This window comes from Equus asinus, chromosome 3 (assembly GCF_041296235.1).
Source record: "Equus asinus isolate D_3611 breed Donkey chromosome 3, EquAss-T2T_v2, whole genome shotgun sequence".
In the NCBI taxonomy this organism is placed as follows: Eukaryota; Metazoa; Chordata; class Mammalia; order Perissodactyla; family Equidae; genus Equus; species Equus asinus.
The window spans coordinates 154,401,236-154,428,816 of NC_091792.1; the positions used below are offsets into that span (position 1 = coordinate 154,401,236).

At 47.3% G+C, this 27,581-nt stretch overlaps 1 protein-coding gene and 1 long non-coding RNA gene across 4 annotated transcripts in view; one reads left to right on the forward strand and one right to left on the reverse strand.

Moving 5' to 3' along the window:
• LOC123284798 (uncharacterized) overlaps window positions 1–9,393 on the reverse strand; it is a 26,237-nt gene extending 16,844 nt beyond the window's left edge. The window contains exons 1-2 of the long non-coding RNA XR_006526168.2: window positions 9,258–9,393; window positions 1–9,053 (exon numbers count right to left, since the gene is read on the reverse strand). The exon at window positions 1–9,053 is cut by the window's left edge and continues 16,844 nt beyond it. This is a non-coding gene — a long non-coding RNA (uncharacterized lncRNA). The remainder of the gene's footprint in view (window positions 9,054–9,257) is intronic.
• On the forward strand, window positions 9,047–26,642 carry ZNF518B (zinc finger protein 518B). Of its 3 annotated transcripts, XM_070506221.1 has the most exons (4): window positions 9,545–9,648; window positions 9,961–10,146; window positions 11,315–12,302; window positions 20,050–26,642. In XM_070506221.1, the coding sequence occupies exon 4, from the start codon at window positions 20,248–20,250 to the stop codon at window positions 23,491–23,493; it is 3,246 nt and encodes a 1,081-aa protein (XP_070362322.1). In that variant the 5' UTR covers window positions 9,545–9,648; window positions 9,961–10,146; window positions 11,315–12,302; window positions 20,050–20,247; the 3' UTR covers window positions 23,494–26,642. The 3 variants fall into 3 exon arrangements, with proteins under 3 accessions (XP_044623756.1, XP_070362322.1, XP_044623754.1); XM_044767819.2 differs by lacking the exon at window positions 11,315–12,302; XM_044767821.2 differs by lacking the exons at window positions 9,961–10,146; window positions 11,315–12,302 and having other exon boundaries at window positions 9,047–9,648.
• Window positions 26,643–27,581: the final 939 nt, after the last annotated feature.

The window sequence follows — 27,581 nt, forward strand, 5'->3', positions numbered from 1 at the left end:
AAGCAAAGAATAGCCAAAAAATCTTTGAAGCACAAACGTCAGACATAAGATTCCTATATATACTACTACAATAACTCCCCTAAATTGATAAGGACAAATAGTCCAATTGAAAAATAGTCAAAGGATAAAAATAGCCATTTTATAAAAGGGGAAATCCTGATACTCACAGACACATGAAAAGGAGCTCAACTTTACTTATCAGGGAAATGCCAATTAAAGGAACAATGAGCTACACGTTACACCCAGTCCTAGTTGGGGGGTGAGGCGACGGAAAGCAGGAGGTTCCATAAATTGTTCACAACAATGGGCACTACAACTATTTGGAAATTAATCTGGCAAGCTCTGTTAAAATTAAAAATACATGTATCTTTCTGTTCACCAATTCCAGTTCTGGAAATGTATCCTATAGAATTAAAAGCAAAATAATTCACTATGTTTTAAAAAATCAGATATCATGTTTGGGTTTGAGAATAAAATTTGTATAAAATATAGATCAAAATGCAAAGTATATTGTTCAGCACTGGAAATACAGTTTTCATGACTGGATATTCAGAATTCTTGGATTTTTTTACTTAAAATTAACTGGCTTCTTATCTATAATGTTCACTCTTTTATTTATAAATGATAAGAGGATAAGATTTTCAGACTGGTATTTGCAAGCACTTCTCTGCAAATAACACATTCCCAGTATAGGTAGTCTTTAGTTCCAACAAACGTAAAGCCAAATTGGATAAAATCATAATTTGTTAGTGCTGTCAAGCAGCTTCTGACTCCTAGTGACCCTGTGGACAGCAGAGTGGAACCTTGCCAGGTCTTTTTGCGCCATCCTCTCACCTTCGGGTGCTGTATCAGATAATGCTCCTCTGCTATTCATAGACTTTTCATGGCCAATTTTTTCGGCAGTGGGTGGCCAGGTCCTTCTTCCTAGTCTGTCGTAGTCTGGAAGCTCCACTGAAACCTGTCCATCACCAGTGACCCTGCTAGTATTTGAAATACCAATGGCCTAGCTTTCAGCATGACAGCAACATGGAGCCACCATGTATGACAACTGACAAGACGGTTGGCGTGGTTCCCTGACCGGAAACAAACCCCAGACTGCAGCCGTGAGAGCCCCAAATCCTAACCACTAGACCACCAGGGCTGGCTAAAATTATAATATCGGATATAATTTTCTCTTCTTTGTTTTTAATTACTTGAGGAATCTTGATATACCTATGAATGTGGATCATATACCTGCAACTCTGGTCTCTGGGAAAGCTCATCTTGAGGCTTGAAAATGCTGAAAAATTATAATTTTTTGGCTCCCACTTTGTTGCATTTCAACATCAGCATTCTCTTTGCCTTCTCATTTTGTCTATTAGTCATTAGGGTATTCATTGAATAATATACAATTATGAAGAAATAGTTCAAAACTTCCCGGTGATCATCATCCTTCCGGGGACCAATGTTCAGCTGAGTGAACGCCAGCTGAATGCCTGACTCTGAACATGCTCGTCTGACCGTCACAATCCATGACACGCATGCAGAGCTCTCAAAGCTATTTCAAAGGAGCGAGAAGAGAAGGTACATCACCCTTTACTCTGAGATACCAAAACAAAAATGCTGAGAGCGTCTCCCTTGTAGAAGGAGAGGCAACGGGCCTCGCTTTATATCTGGGGATTTTATAAGGGTTTGAGGTGGGAAGAGAAAGATTACTTCTATTTCTTCCATAGACTTCTCACTCTGAGTTGTTGTTTCTGCTGAATTATTTGAATTTGTAGATCATCCAACACATACTGTTCATTTCTCATATCATGTTAGCCCATCCCCATCCTTTACTTTCTCAAACGACACTGGTATTAGGTTTTGCTGTGACGGGAAATCCAAAATAGCAGTTCATTTCCCTCCTAAGTAAATTAAGTCAGGGGTAAACAGTGGATGGTAAACAGGGGTAGAGTAGCCTATGATTATCAGGGACCCAAATTCCTTCTACCTTGTTATTCCACCATCCTCAGCAAGTTATATTCACTTCACGCTCCATAATGGCTGTTCTAGCTCCAGCCGTTGCCTCTTCCTCGCTTTATTCAAGCCAGCAGAATGAGGAAAGGGGCAAACAACTGTACACGCCTTCCCCGAAGGACACTTTTGGACATTGTGAATACTCCAGTTCTACTTACTTCCCATTACTAGAACTTAGTGACATGATCACACCTAGCTACAAGCAAGACTTGAAAGTTCAGTCTTTCTTTCTGAGCAGCAAGAAATTGGAGGAGGGTTATTACCACGTGAAAAGGGGGAAAGAGATTTGGGTGAACAACTAGAATACTCTGCTACCACTGTAAACTGATCGTAAGTGCTGGTGGGCTATCAACGTTTCAGAGTGCTCCTAAGAAAAGGAGCCTGAAAAAGGCCGCATGCCCAGCTAAAGGGAGGCTTCTTTTTTTTTTTTTTTTTTTTAAAGATTTTATTTTTTCCTTTTTCTCCCCAAAGCCCCCCGGTACATAGTTGTGCATTCTTCGTTGTGGGTTCCTCCAGTTGTGGCATGTGGGACGCTGCCTCAGCGTGGTCTGACGAGCAGTGCCATGTCCGCGCCCAGGATTCGAACCGACGAAACACTGGGCCGCCTGCAGCGGAGCGCGCGAACTTAACCACTCGGCCACGGGGCCAGCCCCTAAAAGGAGGCTTCTTTTAAGGAAGAAGGGGAGAGCAGACATTGGGAGAGACCTGGCAGCTTCCGACATCACCATGAACACTAAGTTGTGTCTATCAGACTTCTCCTAAAGAGTCAGGGTGCAGCGAGTGTTGACATGCAACAGAGAGAGACGTTTATTGTAGAGCCCGTTCTTAAACATCTGTGACCACCCACCTCCTGGGCCTTGGTCACAGGACAGCTTCACCTCAGCCTGAATTCTGCAGCCATCACCTCTTCTAGCTTCTCTGACCTTTTCTCTCAAGTCCTCAGAACCTCCAATTCCTGGAAGCTACACTGTTCTGCATGAGGAGTCCTCTCTCCTTTAGATATGGAAAGTGAGGTCCCAAGGCAAGGTCTGGAATTTTGTTTTCCTTAACAAAACCAGTTTCTCCTCAGGAAGATTTTTCGTGCCAACATGTCCATCCCACTTAACTTGTTTGCTAAATAAATGAATGGTCCAAATTTTTCTTTACACAGTTCCTGGATGAATTGGAAAGATAAATTCTGGGGGCTATAATTCCTATACCAGCAACATAAGATATACTTGCCAAATAGTCACTGATTCAATCAATTGTGCCAGCCATCATGGGAGGGAGGGGCTCAGTATACAAAGGTGAGCACAATAAAAATAATCTTTGTTCTCGTGGATCTTACCATCTAGTAGTATGCAGCACCATCCAGAGTTAGTGAAGAGAGAATGGATGGACCTCAAAAGACCTGTCACCAATACATTTCCTAGACATATAGCAAGAATGTTGGGCTACACCCAAGAACAGGAAAAGAACTCCACGCTGAATATTTAGGTAAGCTCAGCCTTCCCAGAGTTTTGTCATTCATGATGCATGTGGACTAGAAGAGAGACTGCAAGAAGGAATAATAACAACCATGATAAACGCTGTAATTGTCTGGGAAATATGTCCAGTTCTCCACGGCACTTGGTAGGATAGCACTCCTCTGTCTCTTGCAGTTAGGTGTGGTCACGCGACTTCGTGGCCAATTAAACGTGAGCAGAAGTCATTTGCCACTTCTGGCTGGGAGTTTCAGCGTCAGTGCTCAGGGAAGCCACGCTCTCCTTCTCCCTGCCTTGGCAACTGGCAGCACATCAGCTGGTGGCTGCTTTGTCAGCCTGGCTTCTGGACTAAAGACGTCAAGCAGCCGACTCCTCAGCCAATCCGTGATGGACAGATAGTGCAAGAGAAAAATAAACCTCGGTGTTTCTTAAGCCACTGAGATTTGGGGGTTGTTTATGACTACAGTGTAACCAGCCCCTCCTCACTGATGCAATAGCTAAACTGTCTATGGCTCTCAGTATGAGCGGCGTGTTAGGTCTTCCACAAAAGTCAACTCATCTCATTCTCATATCAAGCAGATACTGTTATTATCCCCATAATTTTCCCAGATGAGACAATTTAGAGATGAAAGAGTAGATGAATAGTTAAGTGTCAATATTCAGACCTAGGGATTCCAAGTCTGCTTTCACGCCCTCCTCACCCAAACCACAGTTTTTTTCCTGAATTAATAAATGATAACTCAACTAATATGGAGCCTACTAAGTGCCAGGCCCTCTGCCTCAGGCCCCGGGAATATAAGCGTGAACAAGACAGACGATAACTTATTTCCTAGTGGAGGAGCATGAAAAGACCCAAGTAAACAAATAACAATTTCAGTTCATTTGAAAGAACATAAAACACAGGGATGTGATAGAGTGAGGGGAGTGACACCATGTGAGAGGAAACTGTGAAGGCCTCTGAGAAGGTGGTTTTTGAGTTGAAACGAGAAAGATGAGAGACGTCCCAGGCAGAGGGAACACGTGCAACGGTCTTCTGACAGGAGACGCCAGGAGCATCAGCGGCGCAGAGGGAGCCAGTGCGGCAGAGAGCGCAGGAGTGCGGAGGAGCAGGTAAGACAGGCAGTGTAGGGCTGCAGGGTCCTGCAAGGACTCTTCAGCTGGGGAGTGACTCGATCTCATTTGCTTTGTGGAAGGAGCACTCTGGATGCTGCAGAATGGATGAGTGACACAAACGAGTGGAAACAGGGAGGTGAGACAGGAGGCTACTAAAGCAGCCTACAGCCATCTACAGAGAAGGACCAGGTCTTCTCCCACCCCTATCGCTTTGAACCTGCACGCGTCTGCTGCATGTGGCTAGAACGCAGCCGGAGCCGCAAGCGACCACCCTCTGAGTTTGACTACGCCCCACCCGGGACTCCGCTACCCTATTCCTCGAATCGGGCCGCTGGGATGCCCTGTCCAAGTGCTATGAATGTTTCTAAACGCTCCTCTCTCTTTCCGTACCCATTCCCGCCCTCGGGAACCGACGTGGGGGACCGACCCCTGTCCCCACCAAGCTTGTCTAGCCCTCGTCTAGGCAAAAGACGCTGGTGGTTCAGACCAGCTTGGCCCTGGAAGCCGGGGCTGTTCTGTGCCTGGCACTGTGCTCTATCCTGGCGCGTCAACCACGAACAAAACAGCCAGGACACGTGTCCCGGTGGGACTTACAGCCTAGAGGCGGTGGCACACATTTATTTGCAAGTCTAACGAAATGTGAAGGATGAGAGGGCTGCAAATCATCAGGAATGACTTTGACCCCAACCTTCGCGATCCTTCAGGGCAACATTTGCATTTGGTTAAATGCAACCTTTGCAAATGTTGGTCGGTCGGGAGAGCGCAGAAGGCCAGCGCCCAGCCCTCTCTAGCGCTGCGAGTGCAGCCGCCGCCGCCGCTCCTGCTCCTGCGGTATAAGAGAAATGAAAGCAAAGCAGCACATCGCGATTCTCGCAGGAGCGGGGTCGGCGGGAGGGCGGGCCGTGGGCCGGGGCGCCCAGGCTGCAGCAGGGACGGCCAGGATGGAGCGGGACGGCCCGGCTGCGCTCCCTCCCGCCGGCACGCCGGGTAGAGCTCTACACGCGGGGAGCCGGGAGAGCCGGCCGCGCAGCGACGCCACAGGCCGCCGGTGGTACTGCAGCGCGCTGCGTCCCCGGGCGGGGCCGGGACCCGCGTCCAGGCGGCCTCCCCTGGCTCTACCGGCCGCGCATGCCCAGTGCGCTGATCGCGGCTCCCAGCCGGCCGCGCCGCGCCGTCCCGCAGCTCCCGGCGGCCGAGTAGGGCGTGCGCAGCCTGGAATGCGGGGCAAGGAGGCAGCGGCGCCGGGAGGCACGGGGCTGCTGGGACCCGAGCCTAGCCTCAGGCGCGCTCCTCCCTTCCACAACCTCCAGAAAAGATTGCCCCAGTTACTCCCTTTTAACAGTTGAGAAAAGCTTTCAGAGACCAGCAGTAACTTGCCCAAGGTCACACAGCTGGAAGAGACGAGTAATGGGATCAGAATTCGACTCTACAGCCTCGGCTCCCCGCCCCCCAGGACTGGGAGGAGACCTGAATTTGAGTATTAGGGCTGTCATATATAACCTAGGGGACCCTGGGCAAAGAGCCCTTTATCCCTCTTTCACAGGTGAGCAAACTAAGGCTCAAAGAAGTTACTAGAAATTTTTGAAATGTTTTAAACAACAAAAAAAGCCATTTCCTTGGGTCTCTTCATGCACAATCTTTAAGTGCCTGAGATTTACATGTCTTTGCGTCCCGACCCCCACCCCAGCTGCCCTAGTGGTCAAGATTCCAGTCTCTCTGCAGTGGCCAGGCTCTGTCAGGTCACGAAACCACACCTCCCATCTGTCGGTTGTCCTACTGTGGCGGCTGCATATTGCTGTGATGCTGAAAGCTATGCCACCGGGATTTCAAATATCAGCAGGGTTCCCCACGGTGGACAGGTTTCAGCTGAGCTTCCAGAGTAAGACAGACTAGCAAGAAGGACCTGGCCACCCATTTCCAGAAAAATTGTTCACGAAAACCCTATGAACAGCAGCAGAGCATCATCTGCTCCAGCGTGGGAAGGTGAGAGGATGGCATGAAAATACTGGGCAGGGCTGGCTCTGCTGTACTCAGGGTTGCTAGGAGTCCCCCCCCCCGCGCCCCACCCCCCAACCTCGAAGGTCCTGACCTGGCTGTTAAAGACCTGGCTGGCTCATCTTCAAAGTCCCCTTCACTGAGCTTTTCAGATCATCTTTTCTCTTGCTTTGCACTCCCTTCCACACCACACAACCCAGTCTTATTTTCTCCCTGGTCTCCAGAAAACCCGAATATTAATTCTGTATTCCTTTAATTGTTTGAGGTCTACAAACCCCAACTAAATGAATGCTCCCTGAGAGCAGAGCCTTATCTGGTTCCTCACTCTATCCTCAGAACCCAGCCTGTGCCCGCACTAAATAGGCACTTAATAAATGTTTGTTGAGTGAACAAGTGATTGAATGAAAGTCAGCTCCAGCCCTTACTTAGACTCAATGACCAGTTTTGTTCACATGTCTTCCCTCCTCTCTATGTTAGGCAGCCATATCTAGGAGCTTGTATTAGTCTCTTAGGGCTGTTGTAACAAGCAAATTTATTGTCTCACAGTTCTGGAGGCTAGACGTCTGAAATGAAGGTGTCAGCAGGGCCGTGCTCCTCGGAAACCTATGGGGGAGGATTCGTTCTTGCTTTTTCCAGCTTCTGATGGCCCCAGGTGTTCGCTCATCCCGTGGCTGGTGGCACCCTTTGTCTTCACGTGGCCCTTTTCTCCCTGTGTCTCTGTCTTCACACGGCATTCTCCTCTCCGAATCTCTTCTGCTCTTCTTTTAAGGACACCGATCAGACTGGACTAGGGCCCCCAATGACCTCATCTTAACTACATCTGCAAAGACCCTATTTTAAAATAAGGTCTCATTCGCAGGTGTGAACTCGCATTCACATTCACTGGGGATCAGGGCTTTAACGTACCTTTGAGGGGACAGAATTCAACCTATAACAGAGGTGATCCACGGAACAGAAACAGGTTTTAGGCAACCTAGGCTGGAGATGGGGCAGGACACGTGAAGGCAGCTGTAAGTGCAGGAGACGCGCACTGGCTGCTCATCCACAAACGACGTTTCAGGGTGAGCTCTCCCGGCACCAAAAGGCTTGTAGGGGACAACACTTCAACTTCAAGAGTTTCTACAGCAGTCGTTTCTATCCCCACTTGGCCTTTTTCCAGGCTGTAAACACCCCATTTCCAGGCCCTCCGAGAAGCACCTTATCTCACTGCATTTGGGCTCCTGAGAAGTATAAAACTTCAGGGGCTATTGTGAGCCTTGCCCTGCTTTCCCTTGTTTGACATCTGGCTTGTGAGGTAGGTCCTATTATTCACGGAATTTTACGTGAGAAACTAAGCTTCAGACAGGCTAGAGAGCAAGCTCGCAGCTTCTTCATTCCAGATGCGAGATTTATAACCAGCTCCAACTCTAGAGACATTTCCAGGAAACCCAGAGGTACAGTTTCATCAGCTCTATATGACTCAAGAGGGCAGAACTGTGATGCATGAGTGGAAGTTACAAGGAGAGACAACAATTTGGGCTAAATTTCAGGGAAAACAATCTCTAATACTTAGACTTCTGATTCTCCAATACTTAGAATTAATGTTCTTTTCTGACTCGGCTCCTTTTGCCACTAGAGGTTTGCAGGCAGTGGCCGGTCTAGATTCTCCATGCCCTTCGCAAGCTCACTCTACTCTTAAGGGGGACTTTGAACTCTCTGCTCTATTCTCATATGAACTCTTCACACGCAAATGTGTTTTTCTGAGAAGAGGGGCACTAACTTCTCTGAGCCTGGGAGATGGAAGACCAGGCGGCTCCCTTATCAGCAAGGAGGTGGAGTATGGCAGCACACAGCAGGGGGAAGAACCCGCTGATGGTGGCACATCTCTGGGTTAGCATTCTCTCTGCCCAGCTCTTGCTGTTCAGCGGTGGAGATTTCTGCCCCGCTGCTGGTCCTGTGGCTGACACTGTCTTCCCGAACGCCACTTCTCCGTGTTGAAGAATTGCACCAGCCCTGCGTCTCCCCCCTGCATCTGGCCAATATCCATGCACCGTGACCTCTGGCCTCCAACAGGAAGGTGTTGGAAACCAGCCTTATTCCTTCCGGAGCTTTGAAATAAACTTTCGGCTGTTATTCCTGGAGCAACTGCGCTTCCCGGGGACGCTCCACCCTGCCACGATCTGCCCGAACTAGGGAGCAATTTTATTTTGTAGGGAGCAGCGACTGAGTCACCGATTATGCCGACTCTAGCAGTCCGCTGCCCTTCTTTCCTCAGTCTATTCTAGATTCATCTTCTTTCTGGAAGGTCAGAAGTGCGCATGTGGGTGGGGGGGTGGCGAGAGGTTCCCAGAAAGTGCCATTGGAGTCCAAGCAGCAGGAAAAAACGCTGGCAATTACACGAGCTCACATCGTCTCCAGACTCTCCCACAGTCATCGTCTCGTTCGACCCTCACAACCACCTAAGTGACGGATGAGTTTCTGGGCTTCAGGTCTCATCTTCCCCACCTTTAGGAATGAAAGCACTGAGACTCAGAGAGGTCAGGGGACTTCCTCGCCCAAGGTCCCGTCGCTAGGATGGACAGGCGTGAGGAGAGGCGGGACCAGAACCCGGGACTTCAAGGCCATCTCTCACGCACTGCGGCTCTCAAAAGAGGAAAAATTTGGAGGCTGCAGCCCTGAGCTCTTTTTCTCGGGCCTTCACGCACTCACCCGCTACTGCAACGTCAAGCTCCACGAGGGCAGAGGGCAAATGCGCCCTCCGCTCGGCCCGGGCAGGGCACCTAGCGGGCGCCCCCGAACGCTCCGCTGGGCCGGCCCTGGAAGCCGACTGGGCTCTCCTGGCGCAGGGAGGCGCCCGGGGCTGGCGGGCAGCGAGGCTGAGCGCGGAGGTCGGGCGCCGCGGACGGGAACCGGCACCGCGGCGCGGCGGGGGAGGGCGCCGCCTTAGGGACCCGGGCGCCGGCCGCGCTCCAGCCGCGTCGCCCTGCGCAGGCGCGGCGCCGGCTCCGCCCCCGAGTAGGGACCTACCGCGGGCGCGGCGGCGGCGGCGGCCTGCGGCGGGCGGTGCGGCGCCGCTTCCCGGGACCGGACCGCCGGGCCGGTGAGTGGCTGAGCAGGAGGGCGCGGGGCAGGCGGGGCCGGGCGCGGGGTGCCGCGCCGGGCGGGCGGGTCGGGTGTACGGCCCGCGGCCCCGCGTGCCCGAGCCGCCGGCCGGCGTCGTGACGAGCAGGCCCCGGGCGAGCCGGCCGCGGACTGGGCGCGGGAGAGGGGTGACGGGCGGGGGGGGGGGGGGGGGGGGGTGGCCTGCGGGGCGGGGGCGGCGGGCCGCGGGGCGGGGGAGCCCAGACCCCGGGGGCGGCGGGGCAGGTCCGGGCGCCCGCCAGCCCGCCTTTGTGCCGCCGCGACCCCGCAGCCTCGCCCCGAACGCGCCGGCGGGACCCTCGGCGGGGCCTCGGGGCTGCGGAGCCGCCGGCCCGGCCTCCTCTGCCCGCCCCCGGCGTTTTAAATGATGCATCTCCTGGGAGGATTTCTACCGGTCGGCTCCGAGCAGGAAGTGTCGTCAGGAGGCCATTTTTAAAGCCTCCTGCGGGCCTCGGAGGTAAGCGTTGACGTGGTCTGATTGTCAGTAGTTAGAAGAAACCCCCGCGGTCCCTCGAGGGACCAGGTCGCCATCCCATTGTGCCCGCGTCTTCCCTTCCCAGCACCCACGCTGTTAGATGTGGACTCGCCTCGGATGATGTGTACCATCGGTGTGAGTGTGCCAACAATAAACTTGAAAACCAGACTGGCATTGTCTTTCCTTGGGGGTCTGGGAGCGTGTGTCCAGCGATGGGCTTGTCCGTCGAGGACCTGTGCATCTTTTCCTGGGGAGGGGAGATGTTGAAGGTTTGCCTTGTTCCAAATGCTGATGTCACTTTTTGTGGGACTTCCCTATCTCAGCCTGCCCTTTTATCTTGTCGCCTTGGGGTTGTTGGGCAGTTTAAGGCTTGGGAAACAACGCAGGTTGCAAAAGAATGACTATTTCTGAACCAGAAAGGGAAAGCTGAAGGAGAGAATGAAAGAAAACATTTAAGTCCCTCTGTGTACGTTGGGTATTTAATGTATCCCATTAAGATACCCCTGACTTTAAAAACTGGGGTAATGAACAATTTATCAACCTAACATTGAAGAATAAAAAGTAAAATACTGAGCACTTGTCCTTCTTAAAAATAAAAATCTACACAGCTGAACTGTAATGTTGTGTTAGAACCCTTAAACATTATCCTATAAATTTAGAACTGAAGTCACCAAGAGTAAGACAAACCGCTGTCTCCAGGAGCTTGCAGTACTTTCCCATAGAAGAGCAGAGAGAGAAAAAAGGAATGTATCTCTTTATCTCTGTCTGAGTCTTGTATGCAAAGTTCAACCCAGCCTGTGATGTGTGTACACAAATGGTTGTTTAGAAACCAATGTCATATAGTCTTTGAGTAGAATGTTTCTGCTTTTAAAATTGTACATCAATGTTATCTTAACCTACAATGCATTTATTAGAGTTATTTTTTATCTTGGATCCAATATATTCTTGAAAAATAACACTTGTATGTATCCAGTTTTGTCATGCTGATAACATTCATTCCAAGTGCATTTTGAAAACAGACAAAGGAGGACGTTATTTATATTGGGCCTCCTTCCTGATGTATTATACCAAACTAATGTAGATTTTTAAATATGCAATAGCAATTTTTGAAAAACTACATTTCTCATACTCTATTTGCTTTTTACGTAAGGGGATCTGGGCCAGTTTTTGTGCAAGAGGAAGAACAAAGAACATTTTTATTATTGTCTCCATGAAGGCTGGCATTTCTTTCATTCATTGACTCATTCATTCAACTAATATGTATTGAGTGCCTTCTGTGGCCAAGCCCTCTGCTGTTGACTGTGATAAACAAGGTCCTCACCACTGAGATTTTCCCAGTCTTGATTGTTCTCCAGCTGCCTTGCACAGACTGCATTTTCTTTGTTCACGTATGCAAACTCAGCCAACTGCCATTTCCAAGATCCATCCTTGGAGTGAAAGTGTCTGGAGACCATTTACTCCAGACATTCTCATCATGGGGTGGGGGGTGAGGAGGCGTCAGAATCACCTGGGAAGGATTTTAAACCACGTGCCTGAACCCACCCCAGGAAAAGGGCATTCTGAGTCATTAGGTCACCTGAGTCCTGGGAAACCTTTTTTTCCTTTTTAAGCTCCCTATGTGCTTTTGCCACACACTCCTGCTTGAGAAGCACTTTTGGGGCTTATTCCTCTTATTTTCTAGAAGAAAAGGGCCTGGAGAAACCAAGGAGGGTTACACAGGCCCAGGACTTAAACCCAAGTCTGGCTTCTGTTGCAGGGCGCTGTGTGTGGTGCCTTGCCGCCTCCCCAGGTTCTGATTGTAGAAGCCTACACCAGGGCCTGACGTTGAGACCGGATGGGACTTGGGGCCTGAGAAAAGAAGGCCTGGAAGAGAAGGAAGAGCCCATGGGACTTGCCATGTTTTTGACTCCCATCTGCAGCTCGACGGCTCCAGACAGGAAGTAAGAACAGTGCCCAAGTGGCAGCAGATGCTGACTGTGACTTCAGTTCACAGCCTCGCACAGTGGGCTGGCAGAAAATAGAATTTAGATGAGACACCAGCTGACCAGCCCTGTGACCTTGGAAAAGCCACATAACTTCTCCAGATCTGTTATCTTACCAGAAGCAGATAACGAAGATGTCCTTTGAGGAGTCTCGAGGTAATGTATGAATCTGCTTCTGCAGGCCCCCCTTCCACCTGACTTGGGCCACAGTGCTCCAGAATTGAGCTAGCTCACTGGCTAGCCACCAAGAATGTCCTGAGCAGACATTTACTGCCTTGCTGAAACCACCCATTTACTTCTCTGCATCTCCTATTCCCCTCCTTAAAGACGGCAGCCCACAGCAGGTGTGGGGTGAAACAGCCCTGGCTCTGCTCCTCGTTCTCACACCGCGCCGGGCCAGGCACTCCTCCAGGAACGTTAAGTTTCCCAGAATCTGCGAAGTTACACACTTTACACTTACACAGAGAGCATCAGTGATGATATTTCCAAGGTCAAATGGCTAAGCAAAGGCAGGACTCAGAGTCCCCTTGCCTAATCACCCCATTACAGTCCAAGGCAGTGGCCTTGCCCCACCTCCCAGCACCCGAGGGTGAGTTAGGTATTTTAAAGGATTGCACAAGAATGTTGGTACTGTTCTTGAGTTTCTGCACGCTGTGCACCTGTAACGTCAGGTGGTACTCAACATTGGCTGCGTGTTAGAATCACCTAGGACGCTTTCAAAACTCCTGACTCTCCCTCTCTCTCCCTCTCTCTCCCTCTCTCTCCCTCTCTCTCCCTCTCTCTCCCTCTCTCTCCCTCTCTCTCTCTCTCTCTCTCTCTCTCTCTCTCTCTCTCACACACACACACACACTGGGGCCCAGACATCATTACTTCTAAAGCTGCCCAGGTAATTTTGGTGTGCAGTAGGGTGACCAACCATCCCAGGAACCTTTTTAAAAAATAAGTTAAAAGTCCTGGGCATATGACAAGTTGATCACCCTAATGCAGGCAAAGTTAAGAATCACCAGTTTAGTGTGACATAATTTCTTCTGTGTTTGATTATACTTTCTATTAAACTCAATCTATTTCTTCTACAAAATGTTAGTTTTTCTTTAATGCAAAAAAAGAGAAATACAAAAATTTATGTGTCCTTCATTTGTATCACCTTTAAAGACCTGAAGTCACTAGCTGTGCTTAATAACAGAATTTTGTAATACTGCTTGTAATACTACCTACTTTTTACCTTGTATGTTTTTTAACACTAACAAGAGCATATTTGCCAATTAACATTTTTTTCCCCACATGCAGAACTATAAGTTTTAGACTGGAAGAACTCTAGCACTGGTCATAGTCTTTTCTCTTGAAAGGTTTTCTCTCAAGCTGTTAAAAAACATCCTGTATAAGAACTTCCTTGTTTTCTGCCGTAGTCTCAATTGACGTGCTCAACAGCCTCAAGTATCCCAAAATAACTCCTTTGCAGCCAGGGGGTGAGGAAGAACAGCCTTGCCTCCAGCCCTGGAACTTGTGCTGCCTTGGACCTTTATCTCATCCGGCTCTTTGTTAAGCTAAGAGTTTCTGCTTCTCTGGAGATTACGGGACTCTTCCACATATGAAAGAGTCTTACAAAAATACTTCGACTCATTTCTTGACGAAACATGTACTGTTTGCCAAGCACAAGGTCACTGCTATCTGCATATACCTTTTCCTCACATCAGCCATGTAAATTAGGCATTATTCTCATTTTACAAATGAGAAAACTCAGGCTCAGAGAGGTGAACAAGTCCAGAATCACACAGCTATTAAGTCAAAACCCTGGGTTTTGAACCTTGTTCACGATGTCCCAAAGTCGTTGCTCTTTTGACTCTGTTACACTTTTCACCTGGAAAGCAGAGGAATCAAAACAGGGCTCTCTTGTCCAGCCTTCTTGCCCCATCCTCTGCCCCACGTGATCCACTTGGACTCAGAAGGAAATGTAGGATCCCAGAGGTCGGACATCTTTCAACAACATGTGGAAGTATTTTTTTTTGTCATTAAGATGGCCATCAGTTTGCAATTTGGTCCTTTCTAAGTGCAAAGTAGTTTGGCAAAAAGAAAATAATACTTAATTGATGTTTTTCCTTGTTTAGATCTATTTACCATTCAGTTCAATTCTGATTCTTTGTAATAAATGGTCTGAAAACGTTCTTGCCAAGTGAGGCAACAGTTTCTTGCTAAATACCATCCTGCTGGGGAAATATTAGCAGTTTACGTACCTAATGTTGGACTTTTTTTCTGATCAGGTATTACGTGTTTACATGCTGCTAGGCACTTTGGGGTAGAATGTTTTAAAATTTGGGTTACTGGTAAACATTTGTTAGACTAGCCTTTGCCAGGGCTAAATAGACAAAAAGAACAGAGACAGTTTTTGAGTGCCTGTGCCACCGGGCAAACTGCTCTGCGTACATTTTCTAGGTTGCTTCTCCTGATTACCCTCTAAGTTTGATGATATTAAAGCCTGATTCCTCTCCTGTCAGTGAATAGAGAGAAATCACTTGCCTAAGGACCCAAGAAATAAGGGACAGAATGGGAGTTTGGACTGCACACCTTCCAGCTCCATTCCCATTGCTCTTCATGGCTACAGCAGCTCCAGCCCTGTTCTTGCAGTGGATGTGGTAGAAGCCACAATGAAAGGGCTTCTGGAAAGAGCTTCCTAAATGTGCTTCTCTGTCCAACAAGGATGCAGTCAGTCAGCTAACACTGACTGAGTTTGGGGGCCTCTCTCCTGAGCAGGACAGCGTGTGATCCATGCAGCAGGCATGTGATGAGTTAGCCAGCCTTTTCTTACTTTTCACACTCACGTCTGGCCTGGAAACACCTTCATCTGCTACCTGCTACAGGGATATTTCACAGTTGAGCTGGGCTTGCAGAAGAAAAGGTAGTTCAGGAACCAGCCTGTACATAAACCTAAGGTGTACGAGGACTCTTGTAGATGAAGCATCTTTTCCATGGTGATTATAAGCACCTGTCCGCCACTTGGCCAGTTAGTCTAAGTGGATGGTGTTGCCCCAGAGGTAAATTATCTTTTAGGCTGTACAACCAAGCAAGTATAACTAAAATTTTAACAATGAGATTCAGTGTGTATTCTGGGAGCAATTGCCAGGCAGCTAAGAAGGCTTCGTTTTAGCCTCTGACTATTTATGTGATTGGCATCATTTCTTCTGTTTTCTTCTTTAAAAAATGGAAAATATTTTAACACCTTGATGTGTGAATAACTTATCTAAGCACTTCTAGTCACATTTTCACATTTAATCCTCATGACTACCCTGTGTGGTAGGTGCTATTACTGTCTCTATTTTACAGTTGAAGGATGGGACAGTTGCCCCAGGTCACATACCTGGAAAGTGACAGGACTGGGAATTAAAACCTGTAATCTTATTCCAGAACCCATAGTTTTAAACGCTATTTTACCACTGATTTCTTTTCTAATTCTGTTGAACATTTGACATTTCCAGTATTTGGAAGTCAAATGCTTCCTCTTTATAAGGACTTAGGCAATCCTTCATGGTTTTTCTAGCCCTCAATGTCACTGAACTGGTTTTTAACAAACTCAGTATTTTTTCCCCTATTTCTCCATAATAAATCTTTAAGAAACTAGGGCAGGTAAGCTCAAAGACAAAAGAAAAGCTGCCAGCAGCAAATGCTGTGCTTCCCCAGGGAAAGGTGTGACAGCCTAGGGGAGCACATTTGAACATACTGTGCCGCTTCTCTTCCGCGTGTCGGCCGTCGTCTTTGGCTGCTGCTATAGGTGATTCTGCATTAGGAAGCTCACTATATGCTGTTGAAAAGCAGGCAACTTAATATTAAATGGCCATCTTATTTATTGTATGAAAAGTTAATAATACTAAATATTTTCTGTGTTTTTGAGAACGCTCCTAAGTCATCTAAAACTGTGTTTCTAGTCCTAGGAGGTTGAATGCAGAGGTTTTGTAACAGGTCTTGCAAGTGTGGAAGGCAGGTGAACACCGACGCCGATGTTAGTGACTCACTGAGTGCCTCTCAGCGTCAGGCACATGCACAGCCCTCATCTTCAGTGTTTTTATATAATCGTTGGTCATCAGTCCACTGGGGAGTAATTTGCCAAGAGGGCCCAGCTTCTTCGGTGGTTGTACCTGAATGTGAGCCAGATAGAGGAAGGCACCTAGAAGGAACAGGGGCTCAGGAGCCTGTTGCTCAGGTGTGCCTCCTGCGGCCTCAGGCGTTGTCCCCCTGTGAATACCAGTGTCATGTTACCGTGTCCATTTATCTCTTTTTTGGGGTGTTACATCTGAAATCTTTTCCCCCAGCACTAGCCACACAAGTTGCAGAGGCCAAAGAGAACTTTGCTTGTTTTAAAGAAGCCTGACATCTTTTCACCTGGACTGAGGGAAGTGCCAATGTAAAAACATTTCATTATTTTGAGGAGGGTTTAGAAGCCAAGATCCTTTCCAACAGGCAGCGTAATTCAGTCATGGCCTAGATGTCTTGCCCCCCCGTTAAATTGTATTTTCTAATCACAGGCTCACGTTTATACGGGCAGTTGCTCCTCTGGATTCTTAATTCAGATAACTGCTGGGATGGTTCTGAGGAGCACCTCCCGGAGGCCCCTGCGTTCCTCAGGCCCTGTGGCTGGCTTGGTTAATTCTTTAGGGACTTTCCTCCATCAGCATACTCTCCACTTCTTGCTAGTGTACATGATCTTATTGTCCAGTCTCTTAGATTTCAAGTCTTTAGTTTTAGGAGAAATGACACCACCAAGTTTTAAAAGGACTTAGAGAGAAAATGGCAAAACTGCCTCCTGTGATCTTTTGAAGAATCCTGGAGGCTGGGAAAGGTGCCTGAAAACTGAAAATGCACAAATGGAGTCCTGGTTTGGTTGATTCTTCAAATAGAGAACTCTTGTCACATGATTCATTTGAGAATTTCTTAGGATTAATGTGTAAGGTCTTATGTTGAAAGAGTTGGTAAGCAAGTTGTGCCAGGCAAGTAAGTTACTTTCTTCTTTTCTTTCCTCTCCTCTCTTTCTGTCTTCTTTCTTTCTCTCTTTCTTTCTCCCTCTCTACCTCCCTCCCTTCCTTCCTTCCCTTTCTTTTCTTTTTTTTTTTTCTTTTTTTCCCCTCCTCTTTTTCTTCTTCTCCCCTGCCCCTTTCTCTCCCTCTAACTAGTAGGAGTATGAGGTTGTTAGATGAGACCAGAGATGTATAGATTGACTGGTTTAGAAATCTTTTGAATAGAATGAGAACTAAGAACTAGATGAGAGAAGAGGTTTGCAGATGAATGACTGCTGTATCAAGAGAAGTTGTTTGTAGCTCCAGAGTCAGGATATAAGAAAGAAAATTACGAGGAGGCTAGTTTCAGTTGCGTGTAAGGGTAAATTCTTGACAGTGAGGACTATGTGAAAATAAAATGAGCTGCCTAGAGAGAGAGGCAATGTTCTGTTTATGGCATTATTACAGCACCAATTGTATGATCAACTGGTGAAGATGTTTTAAAGGATGTAAATGTTTCTGGAAGTTTCAGCCAAGGATTTCTCATACTGGCTTTTCATCAGAATTACATGGAGTGCCTTTACAAACCGCAAATGTCTCTTTCCCGTCCCTCTTCCCACCGAGATCTGGCTTCACTCGCTTTGGGATGAAACTCCGGAATGTCTGTGTTAGCTGTGATTCTGATGCTTCTCTGGATTTGGGAACCACTGAACCAGATCCCTTTGCAGCCCCTTCTCAGCCTCTGCGTTCTTTGGGCCAGTGGTTTGCTTGGGTTCCGGTTGCAGCCACTGCTTCCTCTCTCTTAACGGGATGAGAATGTTGATGAGAGTAGCATTCTTAGATGATAAAAAGTCTGATTTCAGGGATCGGCTCTGTCAGACTGGGCCTAGAAATCATCTAGATGAGCAAGCAGACGCAAACGGCTGGCTTGCTTGAGGTCATTTGATTAGTAGCAGAAGTTCTGAGCGTCACTTCTGTCTCCCTTCACTGAAGCCAGTTTACGAGTCTGGAAAATAAAGTGTGCATCAACTTCTACTGGCGACTCCTCTGAAAGTCCTACCTGTTGTACATACCAGGAGTGCAGTGGAAAATACAAGTCCTTGTCTTTGCCCTTGCCTGTTTGCCAGTACGAGGCATTCACATGTCCTGTCCTGTTTGCAGTTTCCTTGCAGAGGTACGTCTTTGAACATTGAGGGCATAGCGCCTTGCAACTCCCCAGGCCTTTGCCAGCTTGATGTCTAAGTGTCACATATATGCTTAAGGTAGGGCAAGTCTGATTGAGTCTCTTGCTGCCGCCAGGGCTTGATCGCATGCTGGGAACTGCTTTTGAAAGGAAGCAGCAAAATAGGGAAAGACAACACTGCAAAAGAAAATAAAGCTGGGTATCAAATATGGTATGTTCTTACGGTGCTTTCCGAAAATGCTTTTAACAGACGGGTTTTATGCTAGATCTGAATATGCAGTAATTGTTTCTCTCGACCCTGCAGAGACCTTCTGCTCCCCCCGATCAGCCTTTCAGACTGACTTTGCGCGGCTCCTGGCCTGTTGCAGTGTGCAGGAGGCAGCTGCGGATTCTCCTCACTGCTGCCCACCGTTGGGCACACACTTGCCCCGTGCGCCTGTGTGCCTCTTGACACTTAGAGAAGCACTTGAAAACTTCAAAAGTGTTCTCTTACGCTCCTTAATGTTTCAGCCACGGTCGTCGCACTGTGGGAGAGGTTGGAGAAGTGTCCTTGATTCTGACTGCCAGATGGAAAAATGGCGGCTCAAAAGGGTTAAGTGGTTTTTTAAGGTCATAAAAGAAAGGCTTTTAGCAGATCCCAAACTAGAATCATTTTTGTTTGGCCTCTAGTTCTGTGTATTCTGAAAATAGAACATGATTTAAAGATAATTATCGATTTTTGTATAAAAATTAGTCACTGTGTTTATTCATATCATGGTATTGCTCTGGAAAACATTTGCACCTGTGCTGCCACCATCTCGCTGGGTCTCCTGCCGCCATCACTTCACCCTCACAGGTGCCGTCCTCGCAGCAGCTGGAGGCTGGTGTTGCCGCGAGCCCCTTGCTGTTCCTCTTGTGCTGAGGCCAGCTTCCCACAGACCTTCGCCCCCTCCCTGCTCAAGCACCCTCTCCCAGAAGCCTCAGTGCCTGTTCCCTGGCTGCGCCAGGGCTCTGCTCAAATGTCAGCTGATGGGGAGGCCTTTCTTGACGATCCACACCTCCGTGCCCCGACCTTCCAGCCTCATCACAGATATACACCCTAGTGCCCCTCTTTATACCCCATGAGGGGGTAGAGCAAACCAGAGACTGATTTGCTTCTGGTCCCTGCCCTGCAGGACTTAGACCAGTGCCGGCACATGGTAGATGCTTAATAAGATGTTGAAGGAGTAAGGATTTGTCTGCCTAGTGTCGTCAGTAAATTATTGGCTGCTTACCACTTGTGAAAGCAGGTGGAGCGTTTGCGGTGAGTTCGATCCAGGCAGATAATCAGCTGCAATGTAGAAGCATTGGACACCTGAGCCGAAGCCCTGGCTCCACCACTTGATAACTTGCATTTAGAAGCGGATAGCAACCTCCTCTACACGGCTTTAGAGAGGTCAATGTGAAGTTATACCTGGGAAACTGCTAGGATGCTCCCAGTGACACTTGAAAATAACTTTTCACTGACGGAAAGCTGCTCTGAATGACTGCCGTGATCTCCTCGCCTGTGTTTATGTTTGATCCAAAGCAATGAGTTTCAGGAGACTGAGTCTGAAGATTAGGCTTGTTATGTATTACTATCAAGTTGTGTCTAAGATAAGTCGAGATTTAGCATAAAATTCCCAAGGTCATTGAAATGTAGAGTACGTTTGGAGACAGCTTAGCTAAACCTTAAGTTCACCTATTAATCATGCTCTATGATTTCTTTTTTCCCCTTTAGTGTTGCCTGGAATATCAGAGAATTGGAAACAACTATATTTTGGGATTATGTACCTACTCTGGTGGCATATAAGAAAAGATAATTGTCTGCTCCCAGGAAGTAGCTGCTTCTCTCCTAATCACAAAGTATATTGAAGGATGCCTCCTAAGGATCGTATCATATGAAATCTTTCTGCATTTCAATGGACTCTTCTTAGAAATGCAAATAAAGAAGATGAAGGATATTGGACAGCAATTATATACTCCACAAGTGAATGATGGACCTAATTCCTTGACCATGTCACCCAAACAACCTAATGCTAACAGAGCAACTCGACCAGATAGACAGGAAGCTCAGACTCTTTTGTATCAAGGCTCAGAGGCAGAGGCTGCCATGATGACCATTGCTACATGTGTAAAATGCAAAAGTGTTCACAAAATCCCTCTTCAGGATTTGAAAAAGGGTACTGGGCAAAGCCAGAAGGAAGACAGATACGTTTGCTTCAAATGCAACCTGGGCGTGGCTCCTCCCCAATTTCATTTTGTGAACAGTAATCCCAGTGCTGCCCATGTAGGAAATAAAACTGAAACCATCGCCAGTTCCGTCAGTAACAAATTTAAGGTAAGGAACTTTAAGCCAGGCAAATACTATTGTGATAAATGTCGATTTTCCACCAAGGACCCTCTGCAGTACAAAAAGCACACGCTTCAACATGAGGAGATTAAGTTCATCTGTTCTCACTGCAGCTACATTTCCTACACAAAAGGAGAGTTTCAGAGGCACTTGGTGAAACATACAGGCATATTCCCCTATCAGTGTGAGTACTGTGACTACGGTGCTATTAGAAATGATTATATTGTCAAACACAGGAAGAGAGTACACGAGAGGGCTGGCGGAAAACGGCCACCCAGAACTGTGGCCAAGCTGGAGCCCAAGAGAATCAGCACATCCAAACAAAACCCAGAGCTCGGAAAAGCTTCCCACCCAAGGACTACCTTCCAAAATAAGTTGTCAGATCAACTCTCAAGGTTCTCCCTCCACGCAAACAGAGACAAAATGCACAACATCATGTTGTTACCTGAATCAAGGGAATACCAAAAAGATGTGGTGTGTGTTCCAAATAAAGCGCCCCTGTCGGAGCCAAACGAAGTCAGTCTGTTTGAGAACAGGAGTGTGGAGGTGGAAGTGTTGTCCCCCTCGCAGGAGCCCGTACAGCCAGGAATGCCACTGACAGTTGTGGCCCCAGCGGAGCTTGTCGTCCCTGCAAACTGTTTAGCCCAGCTGATAGATGTGAAAGTTGTCAATGGAACACAGCAGCTCGTCCTGAAGCTCTTTCCTCTGGAAGAAAATAATTGCCTTGAACCTGGTGGGCCCGATGGAGGTAACTCTGAGCATATGACTAAAAAGGGTCCAAATGAACGGGAGAAAATGGTTTCTGTGGAACAAACAAAGTCACTAATGATTGAGGGGAGTGTCGGAAAACTTGCAGGCATTGATAATCTTCAATCATCGGCTCAGAAGCAACTTAAAAATGTGAAATGGGTAAGCTCTTATGACTTCTTCATGTCAAATTCTGGTGTGCACAACTATGGAGAGTCCCTTCTCAGCTCTAAGACTGTGGAGAATTTGCAGAAAAAAAGTAACATGTATCCACATAGAACTCCGCTTCCTTCTCTTGCCTTAAAAGGTCATTCTCCATCATCTGTAGCAAAAAACAGTGTTTTATGTGGTCTTGGAACTGCACCAAACCCGTTTCCATACAAAGCTGCAGTTTCTTTTACCGAAGATGGAAGAAATGTGCACAGTGACTCACAGCATCTATTTCCTCCTGCTGCATCGCCTGCAGCCATTTCTTTCTCTGGAGAAAAGAATTTATTGCCCATGAGTAAAACTGACTTGGAATCTAGAAGCGAGATCAGTATTCCTGTAAAAATGGTTCCGTCTAATAGGAGGTTGAAAGACAGCCAGACAGAGGAACAGAAGGCAGTTTCAAACATAGGCCAGCTGTCCTCTCCACATAAAAGTGAGTATTTACACATAAACATAACAGGAGAAGACAGAACCAGGTCTCAACAGCCTGGGGATAAACCTTTGGAACTAAAGAATTCTGAAAGGACTAATGACTCTTTTGAAGGCCCAATCATCTCTTCAGTATTTTCTCTGAGCTCTGGATCTGAAAATGTCCCTGAGGGCGTTAAGTGGAATAGTTCAACATCCAAAATAAAGTCAATTGAACTCTTGCGCAGAAAGATAGCTCAGTTAATTGAATCCTGTGGCAAGCCTTCATCTTTGGCTGCAAATAGTATGCATCGTCGTTCTGCAGGGCAGACATCAAAGGTAACTTCGAAAGCTAACCCTGAAGATATTCAAGACATTAATGTGTCATTTAGTGGCACTGACTATTCCACAGACACTCTCCAAAAACCTCAGAATGACTGTGGCCTTAATGGACAACTTGCTCATCAGCAAATATATCCACAGTTTGTAGAAGGCAGCAATGGGGAAACTGAAAGCAGAGTAGCCAGGAAGGCTCACGTTGCTACTCCAGTCCTGATCCCCAAAGGGGCTGTCTTGAGGGTTCTTAATTCCTCAGAGGATGCCCACATCATCGAGGCTACCTGTGAAGGACCTGTCAGCATCCCCTGCAGTAAGACACAGTTAACAAAACCTCTTCCGTTCTGCCCAGTGAAACAGACACACTCAGACTTACAGCCTTTGACAAGTGAAAGTGGGCCAATTGACATGTCCCAAAATCTTGACACATCTGTTCGGCCTAAACCAAGAAAAGAGAGTGCTACTTGCAGCACCACCCCTAGAAAACTCGGCCCCCTGCACAGACCACCAGGAAGCAGTGAATTGAGCAAGCACGGGAAACTGCTTTCCAGAAGTCTTCCTATAAGTAAAAATAAAACCAAACAAGTAAACTCATCCAAGAAGAGAAGCAAAATTCAGGCTGATCCCAGCCGCTGTCTCAAGGATCCTTCCATTTTTCAGGTGGCAAGACAACTTCGACTGATAGCAGCCAAACCAGACCAGTTGATTAAATGCCCCCGGCGGAACCAGCCTGTCATTGTGTTAAACCACCCTGACGTTGACTCGCCGGAAGTGACCAATGTGATGAAGGTAATAAACAAGTACAAAGGCAACGTCCTCAAAGTTGTCTTGTCTGAGAGGACTAGGTGTCAGTTAGGCATCAGACGGCATCATGTTCGGCTGACCTACCAGAACGCGGAGGAAGCCAGTCAAATAAAAAGGCAAATGATGTTGAAAATGAAACTTAAAAAAGTTCATAGAAACAACTACCAGGTGGTGGATTCGTTGCCCGACGACTCGGCACAGTGTATATTTAAGTGCTGGTTCTGCGGACGGCTGTATGAAGACCAGGAAGAGTGGATGAGCCACGGCCAGCGGCATTTGATAGAAGCCACTAGAGACTGGGATGTTCTTTCCTCCAAGGGCAAATAAGTTAAAAATTGGTCTTCGAAGCAAATTGTTTTTCTTACTTTTAGTTAATTCTGGTTTGGATTTTTTTTTTCCTCCCTGACTTAATAGGAGAAACACAGGTTGTAGGAACAGGAGGATCGCTAATCCCTCAGACCCCTTGAAGGAGTGTTGAGAGCCGGGAGTCTTGACCTGAGAGACATCACTGGACTTGGAAGGTCTTCGAAGCTCCTGACATAGTGCGCACAAATTGATGTACATGCATTTTCCTGGAGGGAAGAGGTGAAACTTTCAACAGATTTCTAGTAGGATCTGAGACTTTTCTTCGTTTAGCACCCTTTTTGTGAGTAGATACAAGTCTTTTCTGTTCCATGCAGAGGGCCAAGTTTAGAGAGTTTGACACATGCTCTTCGTATAGGAAAATACTACTGAAGGAGTGAACCCATGTCTTGGTGTGCACATCCACTTTTTTTGTTTGTTTTGCATTAACATGTCACCTGAATGTTTGGTACCTAATGGAAATTATATTTTCTACCTTATTAGTTAACTTAAATTTGGGGATGGAGAAGTGGCCATTCTCTTGGATCCCTCGCTCACTCTGAGACTCCCACGCGTCATCTAGAGTTGTGCGGTGGTCGGCCGTCATAGAGAATGATTCCAAGGCTTTGCCTGAACGCACTGCCTCAGGTACAGCAGGTGTTAAGGGAAGAAAGAAAACATTTTCGAGCTTTTGCTTTCTTTTTAAACATCTTGATTTATGACAACTGGGGAGGGAATGTGCCTTTTTGCAAAAAAGAGGCGGTCACAGAGGCAAAATAGATAAAATTGAGTCTCCTGTTTGCCCTTAGCACCCTCGCAAATATGAAGTAAGTAACCAGTTTCCAGTGTGAACAAACAGGCTTCTCACAACAGACAGAAACCTTAGGAAGGCAGTTCAAGGGGAGACTGCGAAGGAAGTGGGGCATCGGCGTGCCAGCCGTCCTCACTGGGAGCCGCCCTCGCCCCTCTGGGCCCGGACGCTGCTCCCAGGCCTGCTGAGCAGGCCCTCCTGCTCCGTGCCCTGCCTCTGCTCCCGCCCTGACCCTTTGTGCCCTTGAGGCCCCTTAGGTGTTCCCTCATGAAAATACTAAAACCAGAGACAGAATCAACAAAGTGGGGACATCCTCCATCTCTGTTTAGGGTACAGGAACCCTGTCCCAGGGCTTCCTTGACGGTAGCCCTCAGCCCCTAAGTCCTCGGCCCGCCGAGCTCCCCGGTTGCCCGCCTTCCCTAGGCTGCCCCTCGGGGGATGCTCCCGCTCCCCTGCGCCAGCGGCCGTCGGGGCTGCTGCTGCTCCGCGGCGCCTTCGGGCGCGGGAGGGCGAGCGGTCCCCGCGCCGGGCGCTGGGGGAGAGGCCCGGCCTCGGCTCCCGCGCAGCCCGGCGCCCCGCCTGCAGGCCGCGATGGCGCAGCCACGGGCGCCCGGCTTCCTCTCTGGAAGGCTGCGCCTCCCTTGGGGAGGTGATTAGTGCGCGAAGGAAGCTGGGGGCTGTCACGCTGGAAACAGACGGCAGCGCGATTTCTATTGTGTAGGGGAGTCCGTTGGAGACTTCCTGATTTTCTTGCCCACCGTGGCAAAGTCTTAGGTTATCCTCTGATAGGTGGGATCCTAATTCTTCTTCGTAGTTGGTTCTCATTACAGATAATCAACATTTGTTATATGTAATTCCATACATGATCGTTAAGTTGATTAATTGGTTAATTTTTATTGAAATTTAAAACTTGGATTTTTTTATGTGTATATATGTGTATGTACACATAAATATTTTTTACCATATGAAAACTGCAGTAGTCAATTTTCTGATTTCCTATTTTATACGTGGGCTGGAAAAATATAAAACTTTTTATATTCTAGAAAGAAATTATTTTGAAAGTACATTTTTATAATGGTCTGGTCTCATTTTTAGCAAATGAAAGCACAGTAAGTGATGGGTCTCATTTATATGAACAAATGGAGTAGAAACCCTGTGGATCGTTTCATTACGTATTCAGTCCCAGTGCGTTTCTGGTTGGTGCTTTTGGGAAATGGACCTTGGGTACCACTTCACTACGTAAAGGAGAGCCTTCTCAAGTTGTATCCCTGTGTAGATTTTACCCCTCCAGCATGAAGGAAGGCTCCTAAGATGTTGAGAAGAGGAGAAGAAAAGGCTGTGATTTTTATTTTTTTCTCCTCCTATACCTCACTGCTTAGTAGCTTCTTTCCTGAAAGGGTAGACCATGACCTTTCAGGGAAGATGACCACGAATCAGGCCAGAGTGTTAAGTGTCAATGTGAAATATTTACACTTTGCAGCCTCAACTATTTTTCAAGTATTACCTAAAACTCAGCTTGTGTACTTGGATGGAGCTAAATTTTGTGAGTAGAAAATGTAGCTCAGCTTTTGGAGATTTTCAGAACTACAGTACTTTTTAAGGAATTAAGAGGGCTCCTGAAAGTTGTAAAAAAATGAAAAAGCAAAAAGTGACTGTCTCCCCTATATAAAGGACTTTAAAAATGGCCTGTTAACATGTAGATGAATGTCGTAAAGTGAGCATGTCATTTCTAACAAGACTGGAGAAGGTGGGGCAGAGCCGTGTTGAGTATTGGTGAACTCCTTACTTTGTGAAGGACCTCTACTCACAAGAATTTACTAATAGGACTTCTAAAATCATTTTAAACTTATTCTTTAAAGTAGATTTTCTTTCGGGGATCAGAAATGAGATGATCTTGATATGACAGAGTGAAAATTTTTTTTAAATCACTCAAAGTATACTCTACTCTAATAGATTATATTTTACTCAAATTTTTATCCCCAGCCCCAAACCTTTTGTGAGCCCCTGTAATGGGCCAAGTGCTGTTTGTTGAAGTAAGCTGAACACAGTGTTAACCCTCACAGGCTCCGTCCGTCTTGCTTTAGGACGTACCTTGTAAGCCATCCCAGACAAGGAAGACGTGATGCTGCTCGGCCTTTGGAAGAACTTTTGAATCTGTAAATCAGTATGAGCAGAAAACAAAACATTGCGTAACGTGTTTTAAGCATTATTCTAAGTCCTGCGTTAACAGTTTGTGAGTCTGCTGCTCTGGTTTTGAAACACGTTTGTACATAGATATAGAAGTTGGCGTACATTTTGTTAAATAAAGCAACTGTAAAATGTTCTCTGCCCTTTGATTTCAAATGTTAAGCAAGGCGGCTGTGTATTACCCAGCCTATCTTGCGTAATGCGTTTCTGAGCCACATGAAGGCTTCCTTCTGCACAACACGGGGGCTTTGAATTCCACAGTGTGTGCGGAGTCAGGTGCACTGCTGGTCAAGCACGTGCACCCTGAAACGAGGCCAAGTTACCTTGTTTTGCTTTGGCGTCAATTCACAGGAGGTGCTAGTCTGGGCATCAGTGGCAGTTCACACCATGGTCAGTGGCCTCATCAGAGAATGTATGTGGGCACTCAACCTGCCACCCGTGCCTGGCCTCTCCTCCAGGAGAGGGGCTTGGGGGAAGACCCCACACAATTGTTGAGCCTCCACATGAGTGTAGTTGCACTGTCGATGTCCTCTGGGCAAATATAATAGATCCTTTGCATCTGATTCCACGCATATTCGAGAGGAAGTACGAGGGTATTTGAAGAGGGGGCTTAATTCCCTCATCTCATTCCCAGTGTCCAAGGAGTCAAAAAGGGAAAAGAATTGGGCTTGAGACGAATATTGGCAGACCCTGAGAAAAACAAAGAATGGGATGTGAATTGCTTAAATTCAGCAATTTGGCTGATCATTATCTGAGTTGGAATGAGTCATTATCCTCTAATCCTATAGGTCGCGTCTAACACATTGTCACCTTTGGTTATTTCGTGGAAGCCTGAAGGGGGGTTTGTCTGAGGCAGGGACTGCCAGGGGGGCTTCAGAGAGGGGACTTGGGCAGAAACTGACTTCAAGGCCATTAAGTTAGGAAGTGGCCATCACTAATCCACATTTAGTAAGAAAACTGAAGCTCAGAAAGATGCGTGACACCTCATTCGCCAGGTCCACATGAAGACGAGGGGAGTAATGTGTCGGACAGTGTTTTGGCCGGAAGCACCGCCCTCTGCCCTCGTGTCTGTAAA

Coding starts and splice junctions, on each gene's coding strand:
- ZNF518B (XM_044767821.2), top strand. CDS start 20,248: ATGCAAATAAAGAAGATGAAGGATATTGGACAGCAATTATATACTCCA.